This window comes from Anopheles arabiensis, chromosome 2 (assembly GCF_016920715.1).
Source record: "Anopheles arabiensis isolate DONGOLA chromosome 2, AaraD3, whole genome shotgun sequence".
Taxonomy (NCBI): Eukaryota; Metazoa; Arthropoda; class Insecta; order Diptera; family Culicidae; genus Anopheles; species Anopheles arabiensis.
The window spans coordinates 33,790,450-33,814,651 of NC_053517.1; the positions used below are offsets into that span (position 1 = coordinate 33,790,450).

Sequence of the window (24,202 nt, forward strand, 5' to 3'; positions counted from 1 at the left end):
AGGTTGATAACCTTCCATAAACTTGATACACACCATAATCACTTTTATACTAGTAACATATAAGTTGAGAATAATTTAAAAAATATGTTCAGCATGTCTTTTTTTTGCTATTTTTTGGCTTTTCTACGAAACTACCGTAGCAGCAGTGTGATGTTTAGAGATGATTTTTTTCTTCTCAAACACGTCTATGTTTTGTACTTGTTTTTATACGTGCAGTGAATTTTGATGTAAATTAAAAAAAATATAAAAGATCAATAAAAACAATGCTGTGTTAACAATCTCCAAAAACATTTTGTACTCTAAAGAACATTGAAAGAGAAAAGAAACATGTCAAATAACGCCTTAACAATAGTGTTCGAGTTCAATCAAACAGGGAAACAAACAATTGACCAATGAGCTAACAATCTCCGTGAAAGTAATTAAGAATAGATGTGTTTGCAAAATTTGAGAAAAATAACTGATACGATGTTTACTCACTGCATTCACGGGATAACTTGAAATTATTATTTTTATTATTTTACATGATTTTTTACTCAATAAACTGCCCTGAATATTTTTTAAAATTTGAAATGCCTTTTTTCTCGATACAGATACATTGTCAGTAAAATATGGCAGCGACCATGTCGAAAAACGTCACCAAGCTCGTCATCTTGACATTCCAGTTTATTCAACTCCGTAACGATAACATTCGTTGAGCAAGAACGTATTGTATTCAAAGTTTGCCATGCTATTTATGTCCGTTACAGTTCGGAGAAAACTCATGATTGTGGCTCGAACCGAACCAGTCACCAATAATGCTCCACAAACGATCTGCTTAGATGTGTGTATGTGTTTGTGATTGGAGTTGTGCGTGGTTTTGGTATTGGCCCAGTTTTCCGCGAACCAAAATTTCTCTCTAATCAAATGCACACTGTTCAGAGCAGGGAAAGCAATTCCTCCTCTACATGCTGTATCAACAGAGAGCGGGATAAGCGTGTTGTACCAGACACAACACTACATCATAAAGTGAACCGTTCTAGTTTGTAAAGCAGTTCTTTACACTCACCGCTTCAGTGAGATGTATTTTAATTAAGCTTGTTTTTGTATGTTGTGTAAAGATTTCAAAGAAACAAAGGGATAACGTAAAGGCATCTGTGAAGATTCCACCCGACAACTTACTGGGCAGACAAGTTTATCAACTGGACCGATCTGATCTTTCGTGTTTGTGTTTTGGTATTCAAAGTTCAGTGTACTCATGTGAATGATACCGCCTTACATAAGTCCGAAAGTAACCCCACTTGTCTTAGCGAGAAAGACGTACCACATTTTCACAACCTGTGCTGTGCGAGAAACACAAAACCTGTCCTCAAAATCAGTCCCAGTGCCAGCTGAAAGCTTATAAATCCAAAATATTTGTTCACTGTCGTGCTGTCGGGTTGGCTGGTCCGTTCATTCCGTTTGGTGTCGTGTTATTCTTCCCCCTTTTGGAAAACCAGCTTCGCGCGGAATGGCAGTGACAGGGTACTATGGAAACATTCACACCATGGGACGTGATTTTCTGTCCATCTGATTCGACCAAGGACGACCCTTCGGTAGGCATTGCACATTGCACGTCCTTGCCTTGGGACGTAAACACCGCAAAAGCCGCTTTAAAGTCGAAGTAATAGGGATTGTGTAGCGAAAGGGACGCCAGGGCCGTCCTGCGTGTGTATTTAGTTTTTTGTTGTTGTATTTCTTCTTTGAAATCCCTCCCCGTGCGGGAAACAAAACATCCGACGCCTGTATTTATGTTCCAACAGCTTTTCGCAAGGAGGTCACGACCGGTGAAGCATAACTCAATTTGATGAGGGTAAAGTCGAAATGCTGAATGAAAAGTTGTCACATTCGCTAAGACCATTTCACAACGACCATGGAATTCATAAGGGCTGGCGAGAGCTGGTGCGAACCTTGCTGGGGGTCAGTGTTGAAACATATTTTACAGCAATGTTTTGTTTGTATGTTTTCCATCGCTCAGTTGGAAGTATTTTTGATGGCAGGCAAAAAAGCTATTACGCTTATAATATACTGATTAGGATGGAGCATCAGTTTTAGCAAATACGATAACACAAAGTTCTGGTAGTTATTTTACCAGCGAATAGGCAAACGAAATGAAGTATGAATTGCAAAACTGTATCAACTGTTTTTGCTTTGATTAGTTGATCTATTTACGCTTCATAGCTCAGGTTTACCGCCAGTGTTTAATTACTGCGACCCACTTCAATTAATTTTCATCGATCGATGATGAGAATCAATCATCTATTTCAGTGCACATAATGAATGAGCGTTTGCTCTTTCATCAGCATTTCAGTTCTTTTACTTTATTGTTAGAAGAATCGTTGGAATCCAATTCATGCCAATGATCTTAAACGAGTAATTGAACACGCCCTACATTGAGGTTGATGGTTTCATTTGAAAAAAAACAACAACCTTCCATTAGCAACCCAACCGCAAACGCTTTTTGCATGATTAATTAACTTGCTTAAGATGAATGCGATGGTAATATAGTTATTGAGCGCTTCGAATGTAGAAAATACTCAATCACTTAGCTATTTATAATTTAATATGCTGTTTTAGTTGTTTTTTTCTCTTAGGACCTATCAACATACCCGTCATTGATTCAAGCTCCGAATTGATCGTGCCTCCATACGTAGGACTGATTATCCTGATATGTGTAATCAGTAAGTCACTGAAAGCCAATCCCACTAGTGGTACAGGCATGCCTTGACCGACAACGGTTGTTGTGCCAAATGGAGAAGAAGAAGCGTCAAGGGACGGAATTTTCAAGTTGATTTTATTTATTTATTTATTTAGTTCATTATTACGGCTCATGTATAGCCGTAGTTTTAGCCCAATAATGCTGATATACATTGATGTTAAGTTGATGTTACTAATATTTTTGTTCACATTGTGGATACAAAATATTCATTTGATAGGCTTATAATTTTGACAGCAATGCTTATAAGAGCTAATGTGTGCTCAAGACGTCTAAAAATTATATTGTTGTATAATGAGTATTTCCAGGTACTTGAGAATGTTTAATATTTTTTTTTTATATATGATTTATTCGATGTCGTTACGCCAAGTAGAAACAAAATTTTGAAAAAGGGGTGTTGAAACCGAAACCAATCTTATCACGTTAGTTAGATGGGACCTGTTGAAATGCACCATTGCTACCATTTGCAATGTTTAAAAAAATAAAACCTACAAAGCGAACTTTACAAGCCACGTTCAATCTTACCGAGCAGCAGAAATATGAGATCAGAAACGGCCAGACTGAACAAATAGTAGTTGGTGGCGGTACGCATCGATGGATGGCGAACGATTACGAGGCACACAATCAAGTTTCCAATCACACCGGTCACCAGGATACCGACAAACAGAACTGTGACCTGGAAGAGAGAGAAAAAGTGCAGTAAATACTGAGAATTGAATGCAATCAGAAATCCCACAAACTCTCTGGAGCTGGGCTGACATTTATCATGTGCCATGGAAAGTACAATAAAGAAGGTTACGTCGTTTTATTTTTCCAAAATTTAGTTTTCCGGATAATTTTTATGTCATAATAATGATCACATTTACTCCATTAGTCACACCCTGCAAATGTTCGCTCAATCTTTTTTAACCCCTTCACGACCAATCCCTTTTTATCGGCTTTAGCGTCAATGCTGCATCGGCAGGTAAGATAAATAGTAATGCGAAAAGTTTTACACCGCTTCTCGTTGTGTGTTTGCCGCGCTGCATGGCAGCAACTCTTATGCCGAGTACGATCCAAACAGAACGCAATAAAGGCAATCTGTGCACAGTGGGGCAAAAGTATATGTTTATTACCGGGCGCCAGCAGCAGTGTCGCGAAGAACGCGATGAAGCTTAAACAGGATTCTCAGACTTAAAAGACACCATCACCTTCTTCGCCAGGGTGAAGGAATCGAAGAGGAAAAAGCACTTCTTTCAATCACAGTTTACGTCTGCCCGCTTACACCTCATCCCAACATTTCTAGTATGCCCGCCGGTACCGTGGTAGGGGAAAGCATCTGGACGAAAATTGATTTTCCTCTTCAAATGCAAAGTGGGAATGGAAAATTGAATGGAAAATTAATCACCACCAGTACAATTTTCATCGTTGTGAAAAACGGCAAAGTTCGGGCTGTGGATTGTGGAAATTCGAGTCTTGCCAACACGTACCGGTTCGAGGCGAACGGTGAAAAGCCATACCATACGCTCGAAGTAATTATAAATGAAAAATATCCCACCGGCGTCATGAAACGAGGCATATTAAACCGTGCCGTATCATTCATAAAAGTGACCTTTATGAATTCCAGATTATTGTGAACCATTCCACTCTCTTGACTATTGTACGCAATTTTGTTGGTTTTGCCAGAACGAAGTGTAGGTATTGTAAACAATAAAGCCCACTAATAATGTGTTTTAAAGGCATTTTTCCCCCTTTTATGTGCTACTGAATACATAATAAATACGAATTACGAAATTTACGAGGTTACGAACAAGTAGAGCACCAGCAGTTTTGCTGGTCAACATACTCCATTAAATAATTAAACTATAAAGAATCCATTTCATTACGATGTAGAAGTCATCAATGTAAGTGCTTCTTTTTACATGTCAAATAAATTAATATATGACATGTTTTAATTTATTTAAAATGTATTTATCATCATTTTTTTAACATCTTTTTTGACAATTTCTGACAAGTTCGGAAAACAAATCACAAATTGTTTTTCAATCAAAAGCATAATCTGTTTGCGATTATCACGAGATTTACAAGCAAACGTAAGCTGTAGAGCCACATATCAATCAGCACAACACATCCCTATTCTGCTACGGAACGTACGAGTAGTAGTACAACCGTACGAGAAGCTCTTTATGTCCACTACCGACCACAAACGATACAGCTTGCTTCTCTGAACTGAGCGTCAGTTATTCCAGACCTGCAGTTAGAATGGACGCAGTAACTTTGCTAATTAAAATTTTAATAGTAATATCTTCCGTTGAACCAATATGCAGACGGTACCATGCACGAACATCCCTTACGGAAAACGATAATACTGTGCGGCAAAACGAGACAAGTGGTTGAATAGTATAATGGTAGTGGCATATGAGTTTATCAGCGTCATTTACTGAGAACATGGTATGTATTTCATTATCACAGTATCTCATCGGAAACATGTTGATCTTATTTCGCCTAAAAGTGTTAGTCGCAAATGAAACACAATTTTGCAACAAGTGGTGTTGTTCAAAACTTTGTATAACATATTTCATTTGTATTCTATAGGAGCTTTAGCAAAATAATTACATTCTAAGTGGTGATAATAAGCAGCAGAATATAATATTTCATTATCATTAATTAAAAACAAAACAAATACACATTCACTCTAACGCTTTTTAAATTCATAAACCAAATTATAGTTCAAATAAGACGTTATGTATATTTAATGCTATATAGTTTCTGAGAATAAATTCCCAGTTCCCAAACATAGAATTGTTTGTTTTCCCTTGTGATGATAATCTCCCTCATAAAAGTATCCCTTTTCCCCTCTTCGTCTACAACTCGTCTGATCGCTTACACAAAAGCGTGTTCGTGGAGACAATTCTGCCCGTCAGATCCACTTTGCGACGGCAGAATCGGTCGTCAAAAGTTGCCCACCGGCATTATGTTGTCGGAATGAACGAGGTTGTCTGATAACACTATCTACCGTCAACACAGTTTGTCACTTCTACCCGGAATTGTCCTCGCACTGCATCAAGCTTTAGCCAGCCAATTCGCTTCCTACCTCAGCCCAGTACGGCTAGCGATGAACTACCCGGAATAATACGCACATAGCACACACGAGCCACACGATGTGGTAACCATGGTTTCACTGTGCTACCGAACCCCTAAAGCCGATCATCATTAATTTCCCTTATTTTCGCATAAATAACCTCACAATCTGTGGTCAATGTGTACGTGTGGGAGAGAGGGAGCGGGGCTTGAGGGGTATTTCAGTGCGGGAAAAGGGATGCTATGGTTCGCTTTAATTGTTTTCGCACCATAATGCATTTATTGAACCATGTCTTTGTTAGGGAAGTTTCATTGACTGCTGGTAGCTGGTGTTTTCATTTGCTCGTAGCTGCAGCAGGAACTTTTCCGTAGAATAAGCTTTCCCACCTTTAACATTGGTTCGTGATTGGTGCTGAAACTTTAGATAGCAATGTTCGCTTTCTGCATTCAAATTTCTCGGGGACTAAATGGGAATGTGTAAACTCAGACAGACGCTTTAAATGCGAAACTCGTCTTGTTGTGAATATCCATACAGCTGGAAGTTGGATCCTGTACCGTGTTCATTTTACGCCCAGCTTCCGGTGCTTCCGGTTGGAATGGAGTCACCCAGTTAATTATGTTGGTTTGCGGTTGCTAGAACCGGTTTGTTGATCAATTATTACCGTGTGCAGTTTGGGGTAGCGTGTGATAGTGTTGGACGATGGACATATTTTCACACCAGGGTTTATCATGAATAAACAAACTATAAATCAAGAGGAATGATCTAATCAAAGTTCTGAAAAACAATTTTAACAACCTGAATATGCACTCAAACAGTAACTGAAGCTAGGAATTATGAGTTGCTATTTTAAAATTGCTTTGATTTGTTAAGTACATATGTGGTGAGCAGTTAACAAAATCATTATATGTATATGAATTCAAACATGCAAAAATATTGAAAGCATTTTTTACATTTCGAACACATTGATTCAGTAAACACATCTTTGTCCTCGCCCGAAACAGTCGGCATGAGTTCAAGACGAGGATAGAAAAGCTTTTCAGTAATGATCTCGTCAAGACGCGCAATAACGTATCCCAAAACAAGGTATTTATCATAAACATCACGATAGGCATGATTAAAAGCACCCAGGATATTGCTAAATCCGCCCTTAGATCTTAAACAACAAACACATAATTGTGTTGTACATGGTTCTGGAAATAATGAGGAACAACTGAAGAACAACAACGGATGAGCGATAATTCATAATACAATTCAAACATTAGCAAACGGTGAAGCCCTAAACATAAAAGAAGCATGAATTAAAGTAACTTACAAAATGATTTCATCTTTCAAGAATTTTTTAAAAGATTGAATGTATTCAGATGAGGAAAGTTTAGTCACTGTAAGTTGTTTAAAATCTTTAAAATGGACAATTTGCTTTAAATACCATATTTTTAAGCAAAATTAGGAAAAATGAATCTGGTATTTGGCACAATAACTCAAATTATAACGAGTAATCAGGATTACGGAATTTAAAGCAAATCTAAAATTCATTATTTCAATTGTTCGTGTTGTTCAATTAGTATTATTTTAATCGAGTCTAGAATTTAGCTGGAAAACATTCCAGTTGACAAAAAAATAACCTTGAATTTTTTTATATTTTGCTGCAGCACGCAGTTGCCTGTTTGTCTGTCCGGTCATTGCCGTTGTCCATCGCAACATTGTTCGATTATTGATCTTTTGTGCTATCAGTCCAATTATTTACGTGAAAGTAACCGAAGCTCATCAATTCGTTACATAATTATCCAAACTCTGGGCCTTGTACAATGTGTGCTTGTATGTGTATTACTTCCTCTCTTTCACACAAGCGCACAGCACGATGGCATTCCTCAATGGTGCAGCAAACAAAATAATGGTAAACGTTGAAAATTACTAACAATAGACACCCGTCCCAGGAAAGCTCAGCAATGGCTTTCTCGAGCAAAGGTCAATACTACCTGATCCTGCTCATTGTGCTCGCATCGCAACCCCCGGGAGTCTAGGATACCAAAGCCCACCCGAGCAATCTACCCACCGAGCGAAAACTCGACGCGTAACGAACCAAAGCCGCTTACGAAAGTGGTCACCCACGAAACAGCGGTGGGAGTCGTTTTTATTCATCTCTCCGCTAACTTAAGCTGGTGCAAGCATGACGGTTTGAATATCTAGCACCACACCGCAAGAGATTGTAATTTTATTGCTAGCGAGCGCTGGAAACACCGACACGAGTGCTAAAGTGCATCAACATCCCTCGCCCAGACAGTGCCCGGTCGTACTTAAAGATCGTACAGGATTCGTTTCGTTTAGCCGCATGCGTTTAAAAAGAAGGAAAAAAATCGACATGCAATGTGTGAACTTATCAGTGCCATTAAAAGCTTTAGCCCGCATGCTGCAGTGTGCCTCCGAGTGTGAACCGCACCATAAAGTGGAAGGTTCGCACTCGCGCTCAAACATTGCGCTTGCCGGCTAGCACTCCCCGCGGTGCCGTTTGTCTGGCAGCCTGTATCTGTACCTGAGTGCATGAGCATGGTAAAATTTCCCAATTTCCTGACCCACACCGACTGAGAGAAGAAGAGCTAGAGAGCTTAGCAAACATACACGAACACGCTGTTCCACGGTGCTGTTGGTCTCCGGTGGTGCGTTATCGGGAGCTCCATTTTTATACCTCGCAATATGAGATTCCAGACGGTGTGAATCCTCAAATCGGCTCTTCCATCGGTGAAAATCCTCGGCATGGCAGTAACTTGTTTTGAATGGAGTTTAAAGAAAACTAGAAGGACACCTTTTCACTTCCGTAATCTTTCAGAGGCTATGCGGCAATCTTTTTTGTTTTGTTTTCTGTACTCTTACTTCTCTTCGTGCGTCTTCCGCCAGAACATTGGTTTCCTCTCTTTCCTCCACTAAGCGTGGCGGGTTCAACCAACCTAGCTCAAAACTAATTTGAACTCATTCCGAAAGCTATTAAAAACTTTTCCATCCTTCCAACTGGTGTTCGCACAGGTTACGTTACATTTTACGTCTCACTCTATCTTTCGCTTTAGTTTTCAACCCAGTTGATGGTTCCATGCTAGCTGGATGCTATTTTCGTGTCGAAAAGATTAAGTTCATAACGTTTGCCGCCGGGCCAAGACGCCACCAAAAGTCTGCGATTGAAGATTGCTCCTTGGGTAATCAAATTAATTCAATAGCGCTTTTTGTCACGGAAATGCTACGACCGAGGACGAGAGACCACACTGTCCACCCAAAAACGGGGAGCGCGACTGCTGTCTCTTGTACCCCATGGCCCATCCAGCCGCCTGCAAATGGTCCCGTACGTACGCGACAGCACAATGTGTTTGCGTTAATTAAGATGATATTAATCGGAACGGAAATTAATTAGGCAAAATTTAAGCACACCAATTTACGGTTCACCTGAATTTGTCTGTGGGAAAAGGGGGTGGCACAGATTGTGCAGGCCTCGCCCACAGGCTACTTACCAGCATGGCGGTGAACAGCGGCATCCGACGGGGACCCCGGGCGTACACCAGGAACTCGTCCACGGAGCAATCGAACTGGTCGCTCGATGGATCGCACGGATGGGGCGGCTCCAGCGGGTCGCCGGTTGCGTTCTCGGTGCCGGTCCCGTTCGCATCGAACAGACCGAGCCCGAGCAGCACATCCAGCGACATGGTGACGCCACCGGTCGGAAAGCTTGCGTACGAACTGTCCGGCAGTAGCATCGCCGGCACGGTGGAGGACATTGGCCACGTGAGGGCCGTCGCGTTGGCCACCACTGTCTCCATGGTTTGGCTGTAGGGCGGTGGGATTTGGGTCGCAATTAGACACCTGGTGGTAGGTGGCTTACCGCAGAATCGGAGCTCGTTTCACTTTCGTTCGTCCTCGCATGGTGGTCGGATCGCTGGGATGTTTGTTTTTTTTTGTTGCGTTTTTAGCAGAGCAAAAGCCTTTTTGTATGTGTGTGTGTGTTTAGCTGCAGTTAGCAACAATTCGTGTCTATCGTCATTTTCGCTGGAAGCAATTATAGCCGCGCGTCAGCAAGCGCAACGATGATAAGAAAGCACCAAAAACACTATGCAGCTACAAATGAGGGGGGAAAAATACACTCCCGGAATTACCATAAAATGTAGATATGAACCATGTAGCACCAAGCACTCTGCACGACCGTCACGTACTGGACGCTATCGCTCACGGTAATCGCCCGGAATGCCAATGACACCGGATGTCAATTGCATTAACCCGCACACAACACTTACGCACTCACACACACACACAGACTGGTTGACCACCAAACAACTTTGTCGTTTAATTTTTATATTGCACTTAAATGCATTTCACCACAGAACCAGCGCTGCCTGGTCCCCGTTTTGCGCACGCTTTCTCGCACGTTCGCACAACCCGCTGGATCGATACGCAATCGGATCGGAACTTTTCACTCGCTAGCACAGTGCGCCTGAAAGGTAGGCTAACATTTATGCACGCAACGCGGATGCGGCAAGTACGGTGCAGATGATGTGGAATCTGAAATGAGAGGCAATATCGTAACAAGAGGCACATTAAGGAAGCTGTCTTTTTTACTGTTTTGGTTCCCTGCTGCAGCAATGACGGATCGCACGGCGTACCAATAGAAAGGTCTTCCCCCACAGACCCGTTGCACTGCGCTCCAGTACACTGTGCGGGATGTAGTTGTTCCCGCTCCATCACGTCCCTGTGCCACTTACCATACCTTCAAATCTGCTCGTTCTGTTTTTTATCACCCCAGTATCTGGCGAATGCTCAGATGCAAGATAAGAGATCAACCCACCCCATCACCTGACGAACGGTACGACGCTGTAATACGACAGTAAAGCGGCTCATTAGCTCTTTTTGTCGCCCAGTTCATCTTCGCCGATGCTGGCACGGTCCACCGTCAAGAACGGTCTTTTCGCAGCAAGGGGGGCAAAACGCTGAAGGTCTGTGTAAAGTTTGCGTTTCAAAACCGTGTCGCATCTTGCTCGCCCGGTTTATCGTACGAACGGGTGAAGCAGTGTTTGTACAGTGGGGTAGGTAAGGGAGGCAACGCGACGGTTAGGCAAGCCAGGTTAGTTTCTACACCCCCCGTTTACGTGTTTGGAGGAGTTCTTTTTGTGTGCCGTTTTGTTGGCTCTGTCCATTCAACGATGACGGCAAAGCATGATGCGAACTCGATCTTGCTCTCCCTGTCTGATGATTTAATCCAACCGCAGTGTGATAAATAGTGATACCGAGCGAGCTTTACTTCCCGCCCCAGTGCCGGGCGAACGATTACAACCCGATGGTAGGAAGCTGTAGAACGAAAATTGCTTCACGTTGGATGAGTGGATTGACAACGGATTTTCTTTTTTCTTTCTTTCTTTTGCTTTACCCATTGATTGCTATGTCTTTTTTGTGCTGATTAACCGTACACTACGACAAGGAGGCAGCTTTTTGTACCTTTTATCAGTGGTTCTACTGTTCTGTACGATACACAGAACGTGGGGCTGTACCGCGGTTGAGCAAATTTCCTCCTAGAAGCAACAGCATCAAACACAAAAAAAAAGAAATTACCCCGGTCCGGCCGGATGTGACCAACAGGAGTACTAATAGCATTACCGTAGAATTGGGTTTGGGGTAATTAGTTTTAACAAATTTTTGCCGATTATAATGTTCACGTCACAGTTTCTAGGGCGTTGCAGGACGATTAGATGTGTTTTTTTTTTTGTGTGTGCCACGGATGTCCCTTGAATCCTGCCCCTGTACAAATGGTCTGTTGGCCGACCGGAAGCTAATTTGTGTCGCAAAAGAAATTTCTCATCTACTTAATGTATCTCCGCGTTGGGTTCTAATTAGAGCGCTTCAGCCTCGAGATTGGACCGGGTATGCGAAGGATGTAACGTTGCAGAGGGAAATTATAAAAATGAAACGCGATTGTTTTTGTGTAGCCACCTCGAATGGAAACAACTTGCGATTTGAATCCAACATGGAACGGTTTCTGTTGTACGTCATTGACTGGCGTAGCAAAATAAACAAAGTAAAACGTGGAAACTTGCTTATAAAAGAGTTCTAATGCTATAAGGATATTATTAAGATCAGTTGCTAATATTATTAATATCTTGAAGGTGTGGCAGCAGTTGCAATTTATAATATTAAATTATTGTATGATCTTTTGATCATACTTGCTTAGTAAAATAGAATTTTTATATAATTTGAAATCACTGAATGTGGTTGAAACTATATTAGAGGTCAGCACATTGCGAACGTGTCGTACAAAAGAGAATATGGCAAGAAATGATATTAATAGTAACGAAGGATGTATTAAAATTCAGAGATATTCCTCGTTCCCTCTTACACTTCATATATACTTCACGAGAAACAATGTAAATTTCTGTAACGTATGATGACATAAGATGTTTTTTAATTGTAATTATAACATTAAATAGTTTTATTCGAGAATAAAGCAACAACATGTCTTCTTTTGGGGCAAATTTCCGCAGAATTTTAATTAAAAAAATGCAAACTTTTATGCTTTTGGAAAGGCATAATCCAACTAATGACGCTTTTCAATCCATCCAAAAGGCATTCAAAAAGTAATCCAACGATGATTTTTGGGAGTCGTTTTTTGGGACTTGGACGATGCTTAACGTTCTCTCGTTACCATGAAGCACGATCGATTGATTAAACATACCATGGAGAGCAATCATCCATTATGCCGTTCGATGGTACAAGTAACCCCCCGGACGCATAAATCATTAACCCCTAATCGATCGGCTGTCCGCAATTGGCACCGGTTGGTCAATAGATGATGCAGCACACAGGCACGAGCATAGCGAAAAATTCCATCTTATCGCCACAACAAACCAATCGATCGTGCTGCGTGTCGCTGGGACGCTCAAAACGTTACCAAAAAATCGACCCGACGCGCAGTTACACCAACGGAATGCAGCGAGGTAGCGAAAGCACGTGGAAGCATGGAATCATGTCACGCTGTATCACCTAAAAGCTTCCTCGTGGTAGGAGGGAGGCTAGGAAGTTTCATTTACTGCTTCCAGCCCACCAACCAGTCATCATTCGGAAGTTAATGAGCCTCAAAAAAAGGGAGAAGGATGGAGGGAGAAGCAGTGGCAAAGAAGGCGATAAAATAAAGAGATCTCCCACCACTCGTCTGTGCGATATTATCCACCCACGGGACTGGACGTTTGGGACTCGAGCAGTTTACTCCATTTTCAGGCTCTTGCCTCAGACTCAGTTTGGTAGTAAAACGCTTGTGGATGTAAAAACGGCGTGTGACAGCTTGCCCATAACAAGTTACGCTTGCGAAAGCGAAAACTCGCGGAATCAAATGAAGGATTTACGGGCTCGTTTGGGAAATTGTAAACTCAACCCAAAGTAGATCATAAATAAATCTGCCTGATGAATTTGGCGCCCATTGCCTTAATGGAAAAGAGTTTTGCGAAGGCCGGTTGTAAACTGAGGCAGGATTTTACGGGACAGCAATTATCTCACCGAGGAAGCAGGATTGATCCACGATAAGCTAGGCAGAGGTGTTTTGCATTTAATTATTAACGTGTATTAAGTGACTGCTAAATATTTCAATAAAAGCTAAACTTAGTGATTTACATATAAACAGCCAGCAATTGTTACTAAGAATTGTTAGAGAACTTTATTTGAGTTGTACTTCTTATATTATATTTTTGTGTTTTTTTTTTCATTTAACATCACGGTCATGATGATCATAATGGTTCGTCTATCTTTTCTAGATATATGTGTCACACTTTTGAATAGCATGAAATTCAAACCATCGCTCTGTACGCAAGCAGATTGAAGCAGATGGAAATCAATATCCATACATGATGATGATGATGACTACAACAACTCGAGCATCGCATTTCCTTTTCTATTGCTTTATTCAGAGTTCCAGTTGAATGTAAAAATTAAAAAGTGATTATGAAATGGATCAAAACAAGCAAAAAAAAAGTCCGAGCACTGCTCGATCCAACGCACTTAACCATCATTGAACGAAGGATAGCAACACAGTAACAGTCAGAAATTGTCTTCCGATGAAGGCATCATTTTGCATCACATGTATCGATTACTAAATACATCTTACGGTCTATGAAATCATGAGCAATGTCCTCTTTCCCCAGACTTCTTTGTAAAGGTACAATTTCACTTCAATCCATTCGTTTAGGCAAAATGGGAACACACTGCCAGCGCGAAGCACGTTCGTTCAGAATGCAAAAGCAAAGGATCACATTTACCGTACAAAATGTTTTTTTCCCGACGTTGCAAACACTTTGCCGATCACGTTAAAGAGCATGGCAATAGAAGAGCATAGTGAAGGATTTCATCTTGTTTGCCGCTCTCGGCATTGATCGTTCGCTCCGTTTGGAATGCAATTCAAATTCTGCCACGCGTTTCTTATTCACTGCAACCGCGCAGCCACTACCATGGGAGTTGGTTTGAGTTTTCTGTGTCTGTATGTGTTTGTGTGCCAGCAGAAGCACAGCGCTTTTGTACCGATTCCCATTCTTCTGTACCGTTCATTGCACCGGCAGGTGCAAAGAAAACTGCAATCGTGTCCCGGTTGGCAAAGGTTTTTTTTTAAATATGTACTACAACCATCCTTCCTATCTGTTCTGCTATGGGTACATTCAGTATGGCAACGATGCTGAAGGACAGTTCAATCATCAACCGTACTTCGTTACATCGTCTGCATGCAAATGCATCTGGTGCATGTTATCATTTTTTCCCCCTTTTTGTTCGGTACGATATACCAGCACAGCTGCTGCACAATATCGCACCGGTGTAGTAACGGATGCAATTTGTTGCATCCGTGCATCAAACGGAAACAATGTTTTTCTACCGTCTGGGTGCAACAGGTAATGTATTCGCACACTGGTATTCTATCTTTCAATTCAATCATCTCGTTAAGCAGAAAGCGCGTGATATAAATCATAAAATTGCAATATGTGTTACAGGGCCTACAAAGATCAATTGAAAAACATACACACTTGAAAAATTCATTAATACGCTTGTTATAAATACAAACAATGAATACTAGTTGTTTACATTTTGCTGCGTATTAAACAGCTGAAAAAAATCGATCAAACTGCCATTAATTAGAATGTGTGCGTGACATTATTTTGTCTGCCGTTCAATTGGACTGCCTTTTAGGTTTGAAAACTTGATCTTGATACTACTTGAAGTTATAGCCTAATTATTTTTAATGGTAAGTTGGTTATCATGACAATTTTCCTCAGCTCAATGTACATGAGTTCACTGTTTCAACGCGGAGTAGTATCACTAGTAATGAATAAGTAACATTCTTAGCAAAAGCAAAAAAAAAAAAAACTTATTCTAAAATACTGCCATCCGAACGTTCTGCCCACAACTTCACAACGTGAATATTAATTACCAATTGAATTAAGTCAATCCTCTACCTCCACCAACCTGAAGTAACCGCTCACGGAATCCTCCAGTGCGGAGCCAGTCCCAAATATGGAACATCGTTCTGGCGTGCGATATGTTTAATTATCGCTCGATCAAAGCACGAGGCAAAATATAAATAAACTGTTTGTTGGCCACTTCCACCTGCTCCACTGACGCGGTAGCTTCATTGAAAATTTGTTATTACCGTTCGTGTCTGCAAACGACATGATGAGGTTAATCTGCAAGCTTCTCCGACGGGGTGCCCGAAGTGTTGACATAGCGCTTTGTGATCGGTGAAGCTACATGAAGGCGCACAATTGCTACGAAAATATTGATGTTGACCAACTTCGGGGAGAGGATAGTTTACTTCGGCTGTTAAAATAAAAACAAACTAACCGATAATGTTGTCTAGAAAAACGCAAAATACGACGTAGCAATCAGTCTATTCACATTGTAACGAAACAGCTTGAACAAAAATTTAAAATGGTTGACTAATGTTATGCAGAAGCAGAATATTAGAAAAATACGTATGTAGCGTAGGTACACGCCGATTATTAAAATTCATTCGATTTGTTATTATTCAAAATATAAGAAGCTTTTATTTACGGCATATATTGTGCCATTTGCATTACAACCACTAGCCTTCATCTATCGCTTTATCTACAAGGCGTCGTGCGCAAAAGAATAAATTTTACATGCGTTACACTTCCGTCCTCTGCCAGATTAAATGGAACAAATTGCCTCCCACCACCGATGGGGCAGATATGGACACCAATTCAGCGCTATGAGTGCATAGACCCATGGAACCGGTCCGAATGCGATCGAAGTACTCCACCCTTTTGCCCGGCCGATTAACGCGGTACTGGTCCAATATGGCTATCCAAAAGACCAGCAGTAGGTGACCACATTCCACGCGCCAGCTGTCTACCGACGTCACTGCAACCAGGAACCAGTTCGTGATCACAACCAGAATATGTTCGCTGTCTTTCGGCGGACTATACGGGTGCATACAGTCTGCCGAACACCACTGTCAAGTTCAACTGGTGCCTAGTGCTGAAGAACTTGTTTCCGACACGCTCCTTTCGGCCAGCTCACTAGTAGCTGCAGTACTGTGCAATAAGCTGCTTTGTTGACCCTTACTCAGTCTCATTTAACAGTGTGCTGAATGTATTTTCTCTACAATTCGCCCAAAATAATCGTTATGTTTTTAAATGAAAGTGTTTTTGTAGCTAGCTCTGTAACAAACATAAACAGAAGTGTCACTACAAGATATGCAAAGCAGGGTTGGACAATACGTCTTCCTCAGCAAGAAAACAATCCAGGAAAACATTCCAGTGAGTTGTTTTTACCTCAGACAATTCGCCATGTCTGAAGAACCGAATGCAAAGATGGAAAGGTGGCTGAGGATAGAATTATAAATTCATATCATTATTCATGAGTTATTCCACCTTTACATGCCTTTGTAGCCAGGTTTGTTGTGTCATTAAAAAAATGTTTTGCCTGTAAAGGAAAGCATTCCTTTAAAGAAAGTATCGACTGAAACAAAGCAAAATGTACATTAAAAGGCTGTCAACCAGTGTAGTCGACTGATGTGAGCGTGAAAGTAAATCAAATATATGCAATTAATGTTTCAGAATGTTCCTCGCTGCACCATTTTGCTTTTCAAATGATTGCCACACCGTAACAGGACGATTGTTTGTGAAATTAATGGATTGCCAGTTACATACACAAGAAGAGGCGCATTGAACGAATATGAATTGTATAATTTAGTTTGAATTGAGCTGTAAATAATCATTATTGTTTTGTTATGACGAAAATAAATCATACATGATATGGCCTTTTAACAAGTAGTAATAAATTGTAAACATTTTTATTATGGCAGTTTATTCTCTTTTTATTCATGAGAAACGGTCTGGATCTGGTCTTTCTTGTAAATGCTTCAAGAAAACAGCATTTCACCTAACACCCTCATATATTTTGGTTTTAGCAAATTTGTTTGTTGTTTATTTATTTACAGAAAGACCTCAGAATATTGGGATTGATTAACCTCTTTTAATTGATTTACTTCGATTTCTTAACACTTAAAACATTCTTTTTTGCAAAAGATTTCCGTAGACGTATATACTAATGTCTTTCAACGATCAGTTTATTAAAATTAATTCAATTTATCTTTTTATGTACCATCCCCAATGATTCCCCAAACATGAATGGCGTATCTTGTATTGAAGTTGCTTTACCATGAACTTGATTACTCTTGTTCATTGTAATCTAGTCGAATGATTTCAGTAGAAACCCACAGCGAAGCTTTTCCGGGAAGAAGCCATTTTAATTCTTATCTGCTTTCTAACACGTCTCTTATTCATTGATGGTGTACTCACCATATGTACAGACTGAACAGCCAAAAAGAACGTCTTCCAGAGCAATGCAAACAAAGACAGTATAATAGATTCCAAATATATTAAAAGAAGAATTACTAAGAACTACTCCGATAGCTCGAATATTTAATTTCAAATTCAACAATGGGATACGATTTCATTGAAAAGCATGAGTGAAGAACAAATAAACTTTGTGTAGAATGTTGAACTGTGTAAAATACAAACAGCAAAAAAAATTAGCAACACTTAAACACTCCTTTAAATTAAATTATATGTATTTATTTTTTTATAATAAACATAGCACTTTGAATTTACAAGTTAACAATCGTAAATAATAAAAAATAAGGAAAACATGTTGAAGCAAATAATTGTAAATTATAAAACAATCATTTATTCACATTTGCCCCATCAACAAAATATTGTATTCAATTGTTTGATAGTTAACCCCAAACATTTCGAGCAAAACCCTTTCATGACATTGCATTAAAATGTTATCCCTTGCGTCAGGCCGCTTTATGTTCGATTGTATTGGTGTAAATAAATACCATCCTTTCCTTGAACACTTACGTCACCCTTTCTGCATCAGTAGTAATGCTTTGCCTAACGCACTTAAAATTCAGATTTACTTCAAACCCAACCCACCCGACCCATCCGTAATGATGTTCATTTTATTTCTTAGAAATGGTGCGCTTTCAGACTTTGTTGTCCTTAAATCTCCATCCACGTGGTTGTATCTCTGTATAAATATTTACCCCAGCACACAGTGCTCCTTCGCCCCGTTTCGGTCGGCGGTTTGATCCAGTGTGCCGAAATGCTTTCGTGATTCGTTTCCAAAGATCGGTTAAATTTATTTGCAAATGAATATTCCAAACCGGGGATCTCGTCTTCTTTGGGTTGGTATTGAGATTCACTTTCTATCTGGCTATTAGTTAACCTTAAACACTGTCCTTCCAAAGAAAAAAAAATGAGAAAAACGATTACCATAAAAGTGACACTCTGATGATGGCCGTGAAATGATAGCCGGAAAATGAACTGTCTAACGTTTGCTTTTTTATTGGGCCAGCTTTTTGTTTCCTGCTTTATCGCTTTAGTGGATAAAGAGTCAACCCGGTAGCCATAAAAACTAGGACACTCTTAACAGCATCAGCAACGTTACTCTCGTAACGGGTGCACATAAATATTAGACGCCAAAAGTATGGCTAAGCAAACTCAGTAAAAAGTGCTAGCAAGTGCTTCACTTTAGCATCAAAGCATCATCCTCAATTCGAATCAATATGATTTCGTTTTGTGCTGTGTGGTTCGTCTGCTTGCCTACGTATCTTTGTGACAAGTGAAACACATGCGCCGTTCGTTTGAAATGATAAAAAAGAGCCTATCAATTCCCCACACTCATCAGTATGCATTTGTTCGTCAAAACCATTCAGAGGCTAATGTGGACTGGATTTTTCTTCCACGACATCCAGTGCGCAAGAAAGCAAGGGTAAGAAAGTGTTTACGTTGTACCTCTTACTAAGAACCAAAACAATACAAAAAGAAACAAGACTTAGCAACAGTGCTTACCGCACTGCAAAAAGAGAAAATACAGCATCAGCAAGCAACACAAGAGATTCAGCCACAGCTCTTCACGTTGTGGTTCAGTCGCATCGCCTATTACTTCGCCAAAGCAATGTCGGATGGGCATGAAAATAGCAGCTTCCCGTTTTTTTCCTGTTGGCTGTATCGTTAAACACCCAGAACGACGCACTGTAAGCGGCTTCCGAGCCGAGTTCATCATTACGAATCGTAATGGATGGGATATCTGACGGAAAAACAGCGCTCTCGGTGTCGAATACGACAAGCTTTCACAGCCGAAAGGGAAGCAAAAGTTCGTCAGCACAACCTTCAATCTGAGCGAGCGCCTGACGCTGTCTTCTCAGGCGCTGTGATGCTGTGTACGTCACTGCCAGAGTACCACGATGGGCTAATAAACCACCCAGAAAACTCGTACACTAGCAACATGGCATAAATCAAGGTTTGGAAATTAATTTGGCCCCCTTTGCGATCCGATCCCAAGCAGCCACTCCTCCGCCGTACCGGTAAACTAAAGGAGGAAAGCATTATTTAAACGAAACACGAACTCACGATAAGCATAATTAATTTTCCCAACCTATAATCGATGTCACTTTGCCCAACTTAGTGCACGCTTTGCCACGCAGAGTTCAATCATCATTTGAGTCCCCACATTGTTTCCGGACTGGAGGGGTGGACGGTGGAGTTTTGCTAAGTTTGTTACAGAACTCTCTCTCCCTCTCTCTCTCTCTCTCTCTCTCTCTCTCTCTCTCTCTCTCTCTCTCTCTTGCTCGCATTTGACCGCAGGGCACGCCAGGGCTCAATGAAGGCTTCTTGGCAACAAATCTTACCCTGGTTAGGAGCCAAACTTATTCTTGCCCGCCGGAGGCATTGTTTCCTACCGGAACTTTGACTTTGTGCTGCTAGTTTTGCGTTGTTTACGCGTACTTTATTAAAAAAAGGAATAAAAAAGAAGAAATTCAGACAATAGGCTAACAAGGCAATCACAATCGCTGTTAAATTAAGCGTGCAGAAAACTCAAACAAGCGGCGTTTTATGTTGGCGGGCCCAAAAACCAAACAACGCACCAGGGGCAAAATTTGGCACAGGCATTGTGTTGCGGATTTTATCGAGAGTGAAGCCTTCTCCCGATCAGCTTTAATTAATCACGAGCACTTCGATCAAAGAAGACACACCTGGAATTAACAATGAAAAACGACGGTATCGCACTTGGGTGAAGGTAATCTGTGGGGGATGTGTGAAGACCAATAAGACTATGAAGTAAAACGATAAGTACTACTACATTTCCACCCACATAGACGTCCCACAAGCAATCTCACTCAACAGAAGAAGGTGCTTCAGATGAACTTCGATACGTTACGGGATCTAGACATATCGGCCCATTTTCACCTATAACAGGAATGGTGAAACTAATCTTCATTATAATTAGAAAATCTTCTTTTTATTACTCGTAAGAACTGCCAAGTTAACCGTAGCTTTAAAAATACTTTTTGATTCAAGACTAATTTTTAAGAAAATTTGGAACTTAAAATGAAAAACTTAGTTCTTTCTATTTTGTAATAGGAAATAAAAACTAAAGAAATTTTGACTTCAATTGGTTTAGATCTTCAGAATCATTGAAATAGCTGTATTTAAAAATGATTTATGCCTCAATGTAATAGATTTTTATACCTCAAAACCTTAAACCAGAAGTTTGGACATTAAAATAAAAATAAGATATGAAATGGTTGCATAAGACATTTCCTGAATTCAAATAATTTCAATTTGACGACAAAATCATACAATGTTCAACTGCACTATTGTTGTAAAATTGTTTGTATCTACATTCCAAGATGTAAATCATGTATGTAAACGAATGCCATAGATAGAACAACCCTGGACTAGAATTTCCATTAACCAGGACAAATCTCAGTGAAGACACGTGTGTTTCTATGTGATGAAGTAGCACGACAAGTATCAGCAGTGGAGGGTCAACTTTTCAACCATGGAAAGCAAATAGCGTGCTAATAAACAAACAAACAAATATACAAACAAAGTAAATAAATAAACAACCAAACTCATACGCACACACACACGCACATACGTATGCATGCTAGTGCCCTCGTGCTGGATCAGTATGCAGATAATTACAATTCCTTTATCTACGGGCGCTGTATTTTGTGTCTGTCAGCCTGTTCGGTCTCAACAGTGCTTCTGCCTCTTCAGACAGACTCTGAATAAATTCATTCAACTTTCAGCTGTTTTTTTTTTTTAAAATTCTCTCCCGTGTTGATTCCGGGCGATGCTGGTTGGCAGGAACATCATGCAAAACTTTGCTTTACAAGCCGAGCCGGGTTCCGGTTTCCAGGCATTGGGTTAAGGTTCTGTGTGGTTAAGACAATCCTCAGCCTTACCCTGGGGATCTGAGCGCGGTACACGCCTTTATTTAAAAAAAAATGAACTCTTTACCATAATTCCGGAGGAGCTGTGTGTACCGTAACATCCGCATGCAGATAAGATAGAATGCTGACAAGCGCAAAACGGGGACAGGAGCTCCGGTAGTGCCCAACAAAACTTTTCGGCACCATTCCATGCAAACACGGAACGATACACAACACGGCCCGGATAAGACTAACAACATGCCCGAATTCGGGGCACAACATCTCATCTCACAGCCTGTTGTAATGCGATCCCTCGCCTGTGTGTTGTGTTATTTTTCCGCTTCATTTCATCGTGCATAATTTCGACCGGGGTCAAGGTTGTGCTATTTTCTACAAAAGTTCTTATAGCGCAAGAACCCATCATTATCATCATCGTCTTCGTCATAATTGCATTTAACCCTGCAATGGTGTTGCGACTAAAGTAACACTTTAGAATCAATCAAATTTTACCAGGGCAATGGTGAAAATAAGAAACAAACTTTGGCACCCGAGGGACCGTAGGGCACCGGAAACATCCTAGGAAATGGAAAATTGTGCGAGAAACTGGGAAATACCGCACTTGAGACTAGATAACTTTGCGTCAGACAGTGCGGAGAGAAAGTTTTGTCAAGCACCGGGAGACAAATAAAAACAAACTAAATAACTCACACCCAAACAAGCCGCTTTGGTTCCTGGAAAATGGTGCTGCACAGCCAAGCACCAGTCCGTTAGCAGTAACAACAAATAAAGTTACCGCGAAAATATGAGGGGTAACTTAAGTTTCACGAGCTTGTATCGTCTCCCAAACGGCGCCCAAGTGTTGCAATGTGATTTGAAAGCTTTCAATGTGGTCTTGCTTCGTCTGATTTTTTGATAAAAAAAACAATGCGCAACGAAAAGCAAGTGGAAAAGTTTTTGACATTCATTTGAGATTTTTGATCGTGGACCATCTGTCCGGCCGAACGTGTACATTCTGCAAACGGCTGACAATGAGAAGAAATAGAGACCTTGTTTTCAGTACAAACTGTGGTGCAGCTTTCGTGTTTTTTTCTACTGAAACCCAAAACCACCTTAGGTAGACACGGTAATTTTTTTATTCTATTTTTAAAATAGCTTTTTTCTTCCATCAACCCAATAGGTTTGTTGGTCTGTTGGTGGATTGTTTTATTTTTCTCTCAGTATTACACACAAACAAACTATGAGAGCGTGTTTACTAAACTCACAACACTTCAGGCCGTGTCAGACGATGTTTCTCTTTTTTGGTTTTTGTTCTTTCCTCGCAGATCATCTTCTTATGCTATGCTTTTTTTGGCTTTCTCTCTATTTCGCATGCAGTGTGGAAGGGCGTGACTTTGTTTACTTTGTGAAAAAATAAATATAATATGATAGCACACTACACCCCGCGCTAGACCGAGCGCGGGAGAATCGATTGAGCACGTGGTGTGTGAAAATTCGACCAGTGTACCACTGTACGGTGTGCACAACACGGCAAGCCATTAGCGAAATTGGGTGAAAGAGTGGAAACGACTGAAACGCAGCCCCACGGTTTGTTAAATGCTCATCAAATTGGCTGTTGCAAGAGAGGTTAAGTTTAAGGTTGAATTTTTTTAAGAAAGGGTTTTAATGTTTGGATTCAGTCTAGTGACTTGGTCGTAATGGCTGTGTTTTGATTCGCTTATAGTGGTACTGTTTATTATTTTCATTTATTTTAAATTCTCATTTTTAATCAAATTTGGTATGAGTGGACCATTTACATTTTTTTTATTCGAATCAAATTCAAGTTAGATTGCGTCAGGCAAAGCCGTTCCTGCTCCTGAATAAAAATGAAAGTTAGATGGAAAACATGTCCAATATAATTAAGAGTTCATATTAGAAGTTTTGATTTTTTACTTTATGTGATTTAATTTAATTCAGTTGCTTATTCCCGTACCGATCCAGGTTTACGCCTCACATAGTTTTTCATTATTTATCCGGTACAACACGGTACACAAACACATCACTATCATTATCCATCAAACTACACACTCCCACCATCACCACGAACAATGGAAAATGCTCAATGCTGCGGTTGAATGACCTCGGCATTGAATTGACACTAACGATTTCTATAAGGTAGCTTCACCTTTATACACAGCCCTTTATCCATGATGTCCACCTTTAGTGACAAAATAATGCTTTTGTTCCATACTGTTTTGCTTCCTCCGCATCCTTACCGTGTGGCAGCATTTCGTATTGACTTTTGCCTGTTTGAATAACAATTTAAGGGCATGAAAAATAAGGTAATAAAAAACACCACAATCAATAAACACTTTGTTAAAGAAAAGCGAGAAATACGAAGGCTCATAACTCAACCAATAGAGGGTACGGTTCCGTCGACCATTGTCTGGTTCCATTATTACTTATTTCAATAAATATTCAGACAATCCCTTTTCCGTACACTAGGGTCTGATAAGGTAGAAGACAAAGGACCATCGCCCATATAGTCTGAAGCGCTGTGTTTGCTTTTGATTCTTTTTTGATACGGTATGTTTATTACATTCTACTTAATCAAAGTGACACAAGAAGGATAAGTGTGGGAGACCAATTTTATTGCTGATTTCTGAGCTGACATGTTTTCCTACCTATA

At 40.4% G+C, this 24,202-nt stretch overlaps 1 protein-coding gene across 6 annotated transcripts in view; it reads right to left on the reverse strand.

The window, feature by feature from the left end:
• The window catches only part of LOC120908574 (neuropeptides capa receptor), a 52,730-nt gene that overhangs the window by 27,404 nt on the left and 1,124 nt on the right, over positions 1-24,202 (reverse strand). For all 6 annotated transcript variants that reach the window (XM_040319738.1, XM_040319737.1, XM_040319736.1 and 3 more), the window contains exons 2-3: positions 9,287-10,328; positions 3,257-3,407 (exon numbers count right to left, since the gene is read on the reverse strand). In XM_040319738.1, coding sequence (XP_040175672.1) covers positions 3,257-3,407; positions 9,287-9,592 — 457 coding nt within the window. In that variant the 5' untranslated portion in view covers positions 9,593-10,328. The remainder of the gene's footprint in view (positions 1-3,256; positions 3,408-9,286; positions 10,329-24,202) is intronic.